Source organism: Aplysia californica, unplaced genomic scaffold, assembly GCF_000002075.1.
Source record: "Aplysia californica isolate F4 #8 unplaced genomic scaffold, AplCal3.0 scaffold00025, whole genome shotgun sequence".
In the NCBI taxonomy this organism is placed as follows: Eukaryota; Metazoa; Mollusca; class Gastropoda; order Aplysiida; family Aplysiidae; genus Aplysia; species Aplysia californica.
Genome location: NW_004797295.1, coordinates 550638 through 563244, shown reverse-complemented (window position 1 = coordinate 563244; position 12607 = coordinate 550638). Strand labels below are relative to the sequence as shown.

At 36.6% G+C, this 12607-nt stretch overlaps 1 protein-coding gene across 2 annotated transcripts in view; it reads right to left on the bottom strand.

Moving 5' to 3' along the window:
* Positions 1 to 1795: 1795 nt before the first annotated feature.
* The window catches only part of LOC101848565 (coiled-coil domain-containing protein 112), a 26223-nt gene continuing 15411 nt past the window's right edge, over positions 1796 to 12607 (bottom strand). The window contains exons 5-14 of one of the 2 annotated variants that reach the window (XM_035972851.1): positions 10712 to 10787; positions 10182 to 10365; positions 9629 to 9715; positions 8727 to 8876; positions 8368 to 8505; positions 7794 to 7889; positions 6833 to 6982; positions 5813 to 5863; positions 3985 to 4080; positions 1796 to 3271 (exon numbers count right to left, since the gene is read on the bottom strand). In XM_035972851.1, the coding sequence (XP_035828744.1) occupies positions 3119 to 3271; positions 3985 to 4080; positions 5813 to 5863; positions 6833 to 6982; positions 7794 to 7889; positions 8368 to 8505; positions 8727 to 8876; positions 9629 to 9715; positions 10182 to 10365; positions 10712 to 10787 (1181 nt within the window). In that variant the 3' untranslated portion in view covers positions 1796 to 3118. The remainder of the gene's footprint in view (positions 3272 to 3984; positions 4081 to 5812; positions 5864 to 6832; positions 6983 to 7793; positions 7890 to 8367; positions 8506 to 8726; positions 8877 to 9628; positions 9716 to 10181; positions 10366 to 10711; positions 10788 to 12607) is intronic. The other variant, XM_005091025.3, reaches the window with a different exon arrangement.

The following is a 12607-nucleotide window of genomic DNA, read 5'->3' as shown; positions in this document are numbered from 1 at the left end:
GTTGAGATCTAAGTTTGATTCCCACTAAGGGGAAAAAACAAAGATCAAATGAGAAAAAAGACGGGACCCCTTCTTTTCTCTGACTAAAAACAAACTCAGTTTCTCCAACCAAATGCTCGACACAGAAACCAACATGACTCGATGCTTATACTTGTAAGCGATCCTCGCTTGTCATCAGCTCATTTTAAGGCGCCGGTTGTGATTACCCTTGATGTGCAAGTATGTGTGACTAGTTTTGGAGGACAAGGATTAAACTTTTAAAAGCGTGGCTGCCGATATATTGTTCCTGCAGACAACAACGCAATCCTGATAGCCAATTTGCGAGTGAGGTAAGAGAAATAAGAACATATTAAGAAATAACTTTTATGTGTAAAAGACATCCTTGTGTCTGTGTGTGCTGGTGTGGCATACACGACGAGTGGCACATCACTAGCAGGGACATTGGATCTCTTGATGGAACAGCTTACAAAGTTAAGACATTATAGGTAGGCCCTACATACAGTTGACTAGGGATGAGCTGATGTCGTCAGGGGAGTGAAAGACAGATCAACATATCTGAAATTCAACTTAACCGTTGGAAACTGTGCTGTAAAGAACTTAAGAAGATCAACTTAACCGAAGATCAACTCAAGCGAGTTCAACACAAGCTGAGTTAACGGTATAATCATGTCATGGCTGTAGGTGACGAGAGAAGTTGAATGTCTCGATGATAAAAATACTTTTTTTTTCTCTCACCATTATGTTCTTAATCTTATTAATTTAAAAAAGTTTTAGTAAGCGTTTTACAGCACACAATTAGGTCATATAAATAAGTGCAGACGATGAGAGTAATAAACACAAAAAAAGGAGGAGAGATGAGGACAATAGATGTTTGAAAGGAAAGAAGAAGCAAAGTACATGTACACCTAACAACCCGCTGTAATAATTGCAATGTCTTGTGAACCAGAATTATTCTTAAAATGCCCCCTCCCCCCATATCCAACAGATTGTTGCCTGTACAATTTTAAAGTTTTTACATGATCTCCAGAAAATCCACTAAAGAACAAAATAGGTTGGTGTACCTCTGATATATTGAAATAAATGCTGTAGGGACAGGCTTACCTTGGTCTGGTGTCCTATATGATAAATGAAGAAATTTGGTACCATTTTCTCCATTAAGCAACTAGGAAAACTGGGGACAATTTGCAGTAGTACCCCTCTAAGAAAGTTGTAATGTACGTTACCGAGTTTATGAGTCTCCCTGCCAGAAGCCTGAAGTGACAAGACCAAAAAAGGAGCAAGGCAGAAAAAACAGCCTACAGACACCACGCAATTCAGACATAATATGCAAGGAGACTTTAAAGTGGGACATTTAATCATATTATATGGTATATATTATACTGCTGTGAAGCTGTGAATGTTGACAATGTGCTAAGGTGTGTTGGTGGGCGTGAATGTATCCCCTCCCCCACACCCGATCCCTCTTCCAAAAGGGGGAAATAATAAATATAAACTGAATCAAGCAGCAAAGAACTTTCTATCATTCACAGATGACTTTCACAAGCATCATGAAACCTTCCTAAATTTCTATAAAGACGTTCAAACTACAGTCTAGTAGGCACATAGGGATACACACTCACATTGAACAGATTTTCAGATCCCCAATTTTTTTCACACATTATTTTTAAAAAATAAAATCTTACACACTTACATTTATAAAATTCGTACACAATAAAAAGATTTCTACGTCCAGCCAATTTCACTATGCACTTACTGGACTGTGATAAACAAGTAAATAATAAGGAATAAACATAACTTGCTCTCTGACAAAATCTTTATTGCAGGGCATGTCAGCAACTCAGATGAAAAAAGCTATAGTTTTCAGTGGTTACCAGAAAAAAAACCCATAGGGTGGTAGCCTATTGTGTGTCTAATAAATTACTATACCCCATTGGCACTACTCTGGAATGTTAGAATAACAAAAATAACAAAAGATATCAGACCCCATAATTAAGTACAAATGCCAGCCAGCAATATGGGTTCAGTCCTCCTCCCCCTCCCCCCTTCCATATATGCCCAAACCTTAATTAAATGTTCTTCTCCTTTATTTCCACTAGGCCAGTACTCTTTTTTTTTCTTCCCACTTTCATGAATATGACATAAGGTGTGGCTACCAATAAAACATAACAAAACATAGAGATGAATTTACATCCAAAAATTAATTTCATAAGAATAAGACACCGGTTCCAAGAGTTTCCTTTGAATAATAAAGTCAATATGACAAGAAAGAAGGACCAAGATGTAAGAATGTGGAACATGTATTGGCACCGACATCTGTCGTGCAATCATAAGGCTTTCTGTCCATCCCACTAAAGAATAAAATTCACTTTTTATCAAGTTTCTCCATTCTTGTGCTGGTATGTACTCAAAACAGTCTGGGTTAGCCCTGACTGGCAGAACAAAAGCAGCTTGCCTCCTAAAAGATCTAAATTGAGTTTACAGAGGCATAACATTTTTATAGCATGTACAAGCGAGTCCAGTTGGTCAGTTTGAAGAGGCAAAACCTTCTCAAATTATTAAGCCAAGAATGACAAACAAGACAAACTAAAGGCTGAAAATCTGAGCCTGTAGTTTGACACTTCTGTTTGGCTAATTTCCACCCAAATCCCCATCAACCCTAAAAGGATACATTTGTGCAATTGAACAATCAAATATTCATATAATAACAAAATGAAATAATCACAGTAAAGTCTACAGGTACAGCATTTTTTTAAATAGCATTTTCTTCACAAAGAGAAAAAATAAATTAACTTTTATTTGTTACATGAAGTCATCCCCATGAGACATCTTCTAACTGAGGGAGTACCAGATCTGGGCAGCTTAACCTTGGAGTTTCAAGCTCCCTGATCTGACACAGCTTCAGTGTGTAAGTTAGAACAACCTGAAGACTCAATAGATAGGATAGTAGCCTACTGAGGCAGAATTATTTCATCTGCAAGGTACCAGTGTAGTATGCCCAGGAATCCTGAAAGCCCCACCATCAGGACAAGTGCTAATATATTATAATAATATTAGCACTCTGTTAACTTCTGTACAATACGCTCCATAAAATAAAGACAAGTGTATCAAATAATACACATCACATCATGCCCTGTCGCCAGCCTGGAACAGCCCTGTGGGGCATGTGGAGAATTTGACCCCCACCACCTGAGGATTTGTCCTTTAGTCTCTCCTTCCATCCAGCAGTAGGCTTTAACAATCTGTTTGGATCTCTGGCTGCTTCCACATGAACCTGTATAAAAACAAACATTTCAGTGTCAAGAACAATCATAACACAATAATTGTACAGTGTGTGCATAAATTGAGGTGAGAACAGCAACAAGAAAGAATCATACTCTTCTAATTGAAATCCAAGGGTGAATTTGAATAATGAGGCTTTAGCTAATATTCAATTTCAGAACATCTCATCCATGAAAAAACCCCAACTATTCTGATTTCAGCAAGAACTTGAACTTTTTATAAAAAAAGAAACAAACAATAGAATACCAACAATGCCACATATTTTGTTATACAGAAAATGTGAATGGGGTCACTAAGATGTCAAGATATATAAATACGCATACCACAGAGACTGATTCCTGTTTGAAAGGACTCATTGTTTTACAAAGGCAAAAAGCAGAGTGAGCCAACTTTACAGATTGATAGCAAAGATGAGAATAAATTTTGAATAAAAAAACTTTGAGATTCTTACGGTAAGTTCATTTTTTAATGTGCCCAAACAAATTTAGCAACAAAGTTGGCAAAATTCTACAGACTCGAGTCAAGCTTGGAAACAAATATAACCCAATACCCAATTCCTGATCAATAAAAAGCTTCCAAAGATCAATGACTGCAGCTCTTCGCAATCAGTGTACCCATTCACCTGGATCTACAGACACAGTGCCACGAAGGTTATAACACAAAACAAAAATAGCACCATCATATGAAATAGTGTTCCCTGGTTACCTGGTTTTTTAAAGCTGCAAGTCTTCTCTCTTTTTCCTTTTTCTTCTCTTCCAGTTCTTTCTCTTTAAGCAGCTTTTCATCAAGTTGTCTCATGTCCTGTAACATGAAGATATCATAAGTATTCTTCTACGTTGCCATATCAGCTAAAGAGTACAGCATTTGGAATCCAAAATACTTTTTTTTTTAGGCTACTGTTTTACGGCGCTCGCAACTGCATAAGGTCATATATGAGCGCGCGGGACACATTAAACTTTTTCAGTTGGTAGGAAATTTTGATTTTTGCCCGGGTGGCGGCCGAAGCCTACTCTTATCGATTTTACACCACCAAGGGATCTTTAACGTGCGCAACTTGCGTACAGGACATCCAAGACTTTTTGCCCCTGTCCGAGAAGGCTAGGTGTAGATCTTTCCTAGCAGAAGATCAAGGGTGTGGTTGAAAGACAGCAGTAAGAAGAACCCAAGGAGTAGCAGTAGAAAGGCTGATGAAAGCAGACGACAGAACATTGCTTGAGAGCAGGAAAGGAGGTGAAAGGAGACAATTTTAGTGAAGAAAATTTTTCGGTCGCCACCCGCATTTGAACCTGGGACCTTTGAATGAAAGGTCAACACCTTAAATTCTAGGCCACGAGAGCAACCAAAATACTTTTTATAATTGTGCGAAAAAGCAAATACAAAATGACTGACTTTAGGATATCTGCTTGACATACATGTGGAGTAAACAGAGAAATAGAATAAAAGTGTCATAAGTGGCCTAATTTCTGGTTCTTGGTTCTGTTGAAGCTGTACACTAGTGCAAACACTGCCATGTGGTCTCTCATGTGATCAAAACAAAAATATCTGCAATCTTCTTCTTTGCCCTCCCCCATTAGAGCTCAGGGGTAGATGACTGCTGGTTGTTCAACCTGCAGTGAAACTGGTTTTTGTATTTGTGAGGCAGCGTAGTGACATCAGGCGCTTGTCAAAATCATGAAAATAAAGAAATCTGTATTTCTATGGACGTTGGTCAATTTTTTTCGATTTTTTGGGGGGCTCATCTTTAATGTCCATTTAAAAACACACTCATGTGTGGATTTTACTTAAAAACGTTGATTGAAGGCACAAAAGATGTAAATTTGCATTTTGCAAGGACTCTCAAGCTTTGGTAGTCGCCAAATTTTGTCATCCATTTTCTCCCTAATTTTGCTTCTGAAACCAAGCAACATCATTTCCTTCAATTGCAAATATCTCGACTCCTATTCAAGACAGATGTGTAATTTTTTCAATGAAAGCAAGACAAATGAACAAGCTTTATGATGATACCTGTTGCCACATGGTGGAATCAGGCGCTCGTCAATTTTTGGGCATGTGGGGTTATTGGTATCATCTTAAAACCTGTCTTTTTGCCTTGCTTTTGATGAAAAAAAATATTCATCTATGTTGAATGGAAGTCGAAATATTTGCGATTGAAAGAGGTCAGGGTCGCCTGGTGGTGTTAAGCTTAAAAAAGAAAATTATAACAAAATTGCCTAAACATTCAGAAAAATGCCAATTTCTTTGATTTCATTATTTTGAGGAGCGCCTGATTTCACCACGCTGCCTCACATATGCAACCGTTTTTCCTGCCATCAGGCAGCCACACTGCTGTTTCAAAGGTACTCTATGTGTTTTTATATTGACTGGGGTATTTGAGTTTTGGTAAGAATTTTGAATTTTGCTCAGGTGGCGGCTGAAGCCTTCTCCTATCGATTGTAGAAGTTCCAAGGAATCTTACACGTGTCAGTACAACTTGCACAAAACACTTCCAAGATTTTTCACCATTATCACAGGTTAGGTGTGAGATCTTACCTACCCTATGATCGGGGTGCAGCTGATAGACATCAGTAAGAAAGAACCAGGAAAACTGTAGAAAGAGTCAAGAGTAAAGGGGAGAGGAGTCCAGAGGAGGCTGGAGGTAGGGAGGATGAGGGGGGGAGTAAGTGGAGATGAAAGCTGGTGACAGAAGAGGACTTCAGAACTGGGAAGGAGGGAAAAGGAGAAATTGTCACACTTGGTACAAGTAATTTCAGTTTGGCTTGTTGTAGGAGATGGGAAGTCAACTGTATTGTGTGCTAAATAAATCAAAAACAGATTCGAATCTAAATCTAGACGTTGTTGAACAGCAGTCATGGGGAAAATGAAGAGAAAAAAAACAGTCTGCAACTGATGCATCAGAGGAAAATGATGAGAATAGAAATTTTATTAATCTCTAAAAAGAGGTTTTTGATTCACAGGCAGCCACCATCTAGATTTGAATTAATCCATTATAGAGTGTATCTAGAATAGACTTGTCACAATTGCATTTCATATTTTCTTCCCTTTCTGGCCACTGGCAAAGTGTTTTTGAAAATAGCTAACACAATGAAAAGTCCTGATCTAATGGAGAGCTCACCCCCAGCATGAGGCCACATGATTTGACCCTGGACACATAAATTGACCTATGTGGCTACATGGAGGCCCCTGATCTCTATGGGGATCCTTATCTTGGTCTCTTTACAATTCAAAAGTGCCAACTGATGCTAGCAAATTATTTTCCATGCAATGTCTCAACAGCTACAGTATGCCAGTAACCAATAAAAACAACTGGCTATGATAGTTTTTAGAGACAGAAATGTGACAAGTGGCCGCATTTATGGTAGTACTTCTAACCAAGAGGTACTGAAACAATAAACGTTGAGTCACCAGAACAAGGAACAATGTGTTCTGTGAATGTGTTACATTATTTTTTAGAAAAGAAACAATAACAAAATTGAAAGTATTAAAACACACAACTTTCAAAAGACCAGTACACATATCACAGCACTATACCATTTGATTTTTCAAAACAACTTACTCGATTTCTAAACCTGCCTATCTCTCTTGCAGAGATCTGTTTTCTTCTCTCCACTTCTTCCTTCTTACGCTCTTCCTCAATCATCTGAAGCATTTCCTCTTCAAGCTGTCTCTGCTGCTTTACTTCTTCCACTTTCTTTTTTACTTCCATCTAAAAAAAATGTATAAAGAAAATGACTGTTTAAAAAGAAAAATTGATGCCACATTGTCATAGCATAAAAATGATACAATTAAAATATAATTCAAAGGAATATTAAGTTTAAACATGGATACCAGTAGATATCTAATATCATCAAGACAATTCTATGAACCAAAAATGACATAATCATAACTTGAGGTTAAGTTTACAGAGACTAACATTGTATTTGAGAACTCAGGCAGAAATATTGATCTTAAAATCTCAGCTGAAAACTGCTAAAGTATATTCTAACACTCATGTGGGAGTAAAAATTTTCAACATTCTCTCTGATTTACTGCCAACGCAATGAGAGAGAATCTTACACATTTGAAAAGCAGGATAATCTTTCTAGAAAGGCATTTAAAACAAACTCCATAGAATAACCACTATAGAAATCTTAATGCATTTCCCTTGAAACTCAGATCAAATTAGAATGTAGCAGCAGAATATGACATACAATCAGCTAATCTTTCGTTTCACGTTCATGCACTTTCATCGTGGAACATTTTTTAAGTCATCTCCAAACTTGTGCTGCAATTTTCATGCCATTTGATCGTCTATCACTATTTACAAAATGCTCCAATAGCACCAAAATAAAGTGCAAAATGCTCAATTAAGACTATCTTTTAAAATAGCCTATGCAAAAGCGTCAGTTTCGAAAATGTTCAATTTGAAACAAATTTCCTCAGACCCAAGACATTGTGAAATCCACACAAATTCAGCAGATAGAAAACAAAAAGAGTTTGATATTCTTTCCTCAGAAATGATCTAAAAGATAATGTACCTGTCTATGTCTGTCCTCTTCTTGACGTTTTTTCTTTTCCAGTTCCTCTTTCAGTTTTCTCTCCTCCTTCATTGCCTTTTCCAATTCCTTTTGAACCTTTTCAACAACAACAAAAAATAAAGTATTGTCAGTTACTGCATGCAAACACAAAAAATGACTTACAAAAATATTCAGTTGAAACCCTAGATTCATAAGGTACTCAACTGGGTTTGCAAAGGAATTCAACTGGGTTTGCAAAGGAATTTAAGAATCTTATTACTACAAAAGTTATACTGCTAATTACAGCTTTTCTCGCATTTAAAAAATCAGTCTAAAAAGCCAAAAGTCACGTCTTCAAAACTGAAAAAGTATCACTGACAACTAAAAAAAAAGAAAGAAAAAATTAACAATGATACATGAACTGCATATGGAAAAAGGTACCAATAGCAAAAGAATCTATTGATCAGGAAGTAAAACTAAAGACAATTACAAAATAGAAAATTACAGGGGACTTTGTCCAGCATTTTGCAAATTGATCTAGAAGTACAGTAACACAATTGTAAGACATTTTCTACCTCTTTTATCCACGCCTTACCTTCCAAGCATTAATCTGCTTGAGTTTCTCTGACTTTTCTTCAGCTGAAGTGACTTTCTCTGTCCCGGCATTTTTCATCTGCTTTGTTTCCTTTTCTAATTCATCTTGTACTTGTGTAAGAGCATCTTCTTTTTCTTCCTTGAAAGAGAAACATTAAAGCATTTCATTGAACAATAACATAATAATAATGGATTACAATGATTATAAGCAATTATGCAATAATTAGTTTCATTTTAAAGTCCTAAGATTTTTTCAGTCAAAATTTTGTCATGATAAGATACTACAAGATTTATACATCTATGGAGGAACAGGCAAAATGGGCATATATGCAACAGCATTCAAGAGCCTATAAATCATACCTCTTTTTTCTCTCTCCACTTTTTGATAGCACACTTCTTATTTTCCAAAAGAAAGGAATATTCTTGATACCATGACTCATGCTCTCTCATCTCACTTTCTGTACGGGTAGGCAACATTGGCTTCAAGTGATCTAGGAAGACAATACGACCCTGAAAGAAAATACATTAAAAAATATTATTTATCACAAAGCAAAATGTTTAATTTAAAAGTTTAAAAACCTTTTCTTTCATAAATCATATAAAGTAGTGTTGCACAGACTCATTAAAACATGTTTTAATCAGAAAATAGAAACATATCAATGAACACCAAAATGAAAGTCCTGAAATGCTATGTTTGGTCAACCCTTCTATATATGGCTGTGAATGCTGGACAATCACTAAAGACAGTGAAAATAAAATAGAGGCAACAGAAATGTGGTTTCTTAGGAGACGGCTAAGAGTATCGTGGAAGGAAAAGAAATCAAATGAGGTAGTGCTTGATGAAGCCCACGTGGGACGCTCAATGTTAAAAATAATCAGGAAACGACAAATGCAGTTTTTGGGACACCTGAATAGACATAAGGGTCTTGAACATCTAGCTCTCACTGGCAAAATTAAGGGCAAGCGAGGCAGGGGTAGGCCCAGAACAACATACTTCGGGAACCTAAACAAATGGGTAACAGGGAAAGATCAGGGAAACGTAGCTTTTCTGAGAGCATCCGAGCAAAGGAATGAATGGAAAATCATGATCGCTGATGTCTGTCGCAGATCTGGCACTGGATGATGATGAATCAGAAACCCCAGAGTAAGGCAAGCCATAGTGATATGAACTCAATGATGCAAAGAGCTTCGAAATTGTTCGGTGAAATTATATGAGTGTGACTGACAATGAAAAAAAGGAACGGGGTCACAGGGTCTCTTACCTTATACATGTTTCGGTAGCGAAGAAAAGTTTGATGGTCATATTCATCCCAGCCTCCTCTATGTCCCCCACTTTGGTGGACAAATTTCTGCAACAGGCAAAGGAAATGAGTTAATCATTCAATGCGTACAATGCAAAAACTGTGGGGTTAAAATGGAGTACCTTGCTTTAAACATGGAAAAACAATACTTTTTTCAGGAATAACCTTCTAAATGACAACTTTTTTTTATTTAGCCATTCAACAATCATTTTATATTTAACAAAAAGGGGAGTAAAACATTGTTTACAAACTGACAGATGGTGTGAAAATTTGTGAATATCAATCAGAATTTGAAGCGTCAGAAAAGAAGCAGGTCTTACAAAGAAAGAAAGAAGCAGAAAAAACTCTATGAACTCAACCCAAAAACATTGTAGGAATATTAAACCATAAGCCACAAAGCTCAGAAAAAGGTAATTCCCCATAAACTGACACCATAGTGGATAAGACAAGACAGCCAATATACCTCACCGATATGGTCATTCAGCCTACAACACAGCAATAAAAAGCAACTTACATCAAATGCTGCAACTTCAGGAGGTAGGTCTTTATTGACATCCCTCGCACTGGCTATTGGTTTGGTTGACGTCGTTCGTGCAGATAAATCAGTCTTATTGAGCTGAGACCATGAATCAAATTTGTATTCTAGTTGTTGAACTTCTTGAAGTAAAGTTCTCTCAGAGCGCATGAACTCTTCATACCTGTTGAAGGAGGAATTCTTTAACTCCCCTGTCTCAGTATTTCTATGAAAAGTCAAAGTTTTCAGCTGAATTCCATTTCTTCTCTTGCGAATGGCAAATCCGTATCTAATATTTTCATAACTTTACCACAAAAAGAGACAAAATAAATCTTTAATCCTTCCACAGAGACTTTGAAATATTACCAGTTAATAAATACAAAAAGAAGCATTTCTAAAAATAATCTTAAGTTCATTTTGAAAAAGTTCAACTACTATCAATAAAAATGCTCTACTGTCCACCAAAAAATCAGACGCCTTCTGAAAAAGCTATAAACTGCACAGAAACTCTCCACACAAACTCTACTTACTTTGATCGTTGTTGCTCTTTGAAAGAATTGATAGTCTCTTCAATTTCCTCCATGATACTTTTAAGTTTTTCCACAACTGAAGAAGACAAGAAATATACATTTTGTTCTCAGAGTTTTATTTTGATCAGTTTCTAATTATTGCAAATATCTCATAAAAATAGTTTGTGTTTCTACAGCTCTCAGTTCTCCTACTTGCATCTTATTTAGTGAACAACATTGAACTATATTCCCACCGTCATTAAAGAAATACTTACATTTTACAAGTTTTATTCCTATGCAGTCAGAAGAAGTGAAACTACAGCATACATTTGTAATTGTCTAATCTAAGACTGAGAAGAAACTTACGTCTGATTTATTTGTCTTTTGTGATATAAATAAACAGGACTTCGATTTAGAGTGAAAATATCAGTAACAGATCTCAATTGAAGGAATCACCATTTCTGAATAACACATATTTAAGTTTGGCATATTCCAGTGTATTTATCATCAGACTGTGCACTAAAGCCATGCCAAGAAGCTCATTCACTTCCATATGAAATGTCTCAGGAGAATTCTTCGCAAAAAATGGCAACCCAAAACACTAGACTACGAAGTTTTCAAAAAATTAAATGCCACGAGTTTGTTTGCTAAGTTGATAAAATCAACTTTGTTGGGCTACACATGTCATAAGAATGCCTGATTTCAGAATCTCAAAGTAAGTATTCTTTTCAAAGCTGTCCTGGTCTTCAGGGAAGAAGAAATTTGGTGCACCAAGAAACACTATAAAGACACCCTGAAAATTTCTCTGAAGGACTTCAATATTAATCCCTTGACATGGGACAGCCTAGCTTCTGACAGACCCAGTTGGAGAGGAGCAATCACCGAGAGTAGCAAATCATATGAGGCTTCACAAATTAGAAACACTGAAGCCAAGAGAGAAGCCTGCAAGTTACACATATCCCCAAGTGGAAATGAAACCATCTGTGCTCAATATGTAGTAAAATCTTCCCTGCCTGAATCGGTCTTGTTGGCCATATCAGAAGCCACAAATCATCATAGCCCTTATTTCTTCTATTTCTTTTTAAGAAATATCCTTTACTGAAGATATATTTATTGTCATCGCCAGACAAGCTATTATCATTATTACATTCATCACAATCACAGAAAGAACTTAAGTCTCTCATCCACACAACATTCCATAAAACATGTAAACACACCAGTATATAATGCATTTATCTGAAGAAGTAAGACTACAATCATAAGCATACAGACTCTTCTGTACATGATAACAATGAGGTTAGGACTGAATCTGGTTTCTTGGGTGATATAGTTTGATCCCCAAATAAAGACATGTTCTAGATACACATCTAATGCAGCTCAATTTCATACATTCAAAGTTAGTGTAAAAAAGTAGTAGTGAGATACCTTTTATTACAAACTATTTACATAGTAAACAACAAAACAAACTTAAGAGAGATTTAGGATGACTTTTTAATCTAGAAAATCTGAAAGTTGTTTTAATTATATCTATATACAGTGGAACACGGATTCAATGAGGTCGTCGGGTCTGACCTAAGATCTCGTTGAATCCGAGTGTTCGTTATAGCAAACACGAGGTTTTGTGTTGATAATTACAGGCACTGAGCATGTAATGTATAAAGAGAAGTCACAAGTAGTGCCTGAAAGGCCTGAGTATTTTGAGCTGTGTAAAAAAAAGACCGATTCGTTCAAATACACACGCCTCTGTCATCTCGATTGTTTACCAAAAAGCTGTGTCGCAGTGTAGAGCCTAGCATACGGCAACTTTTGATTCCCAAGAGCAGCACACATTTCATTATTGTAAAAATGATCAGTTGCCGAGGGGGAAAAAAGACTGACCCGTTTGTATCTGCGACGTTCAACGCCCGGACCGCTAGT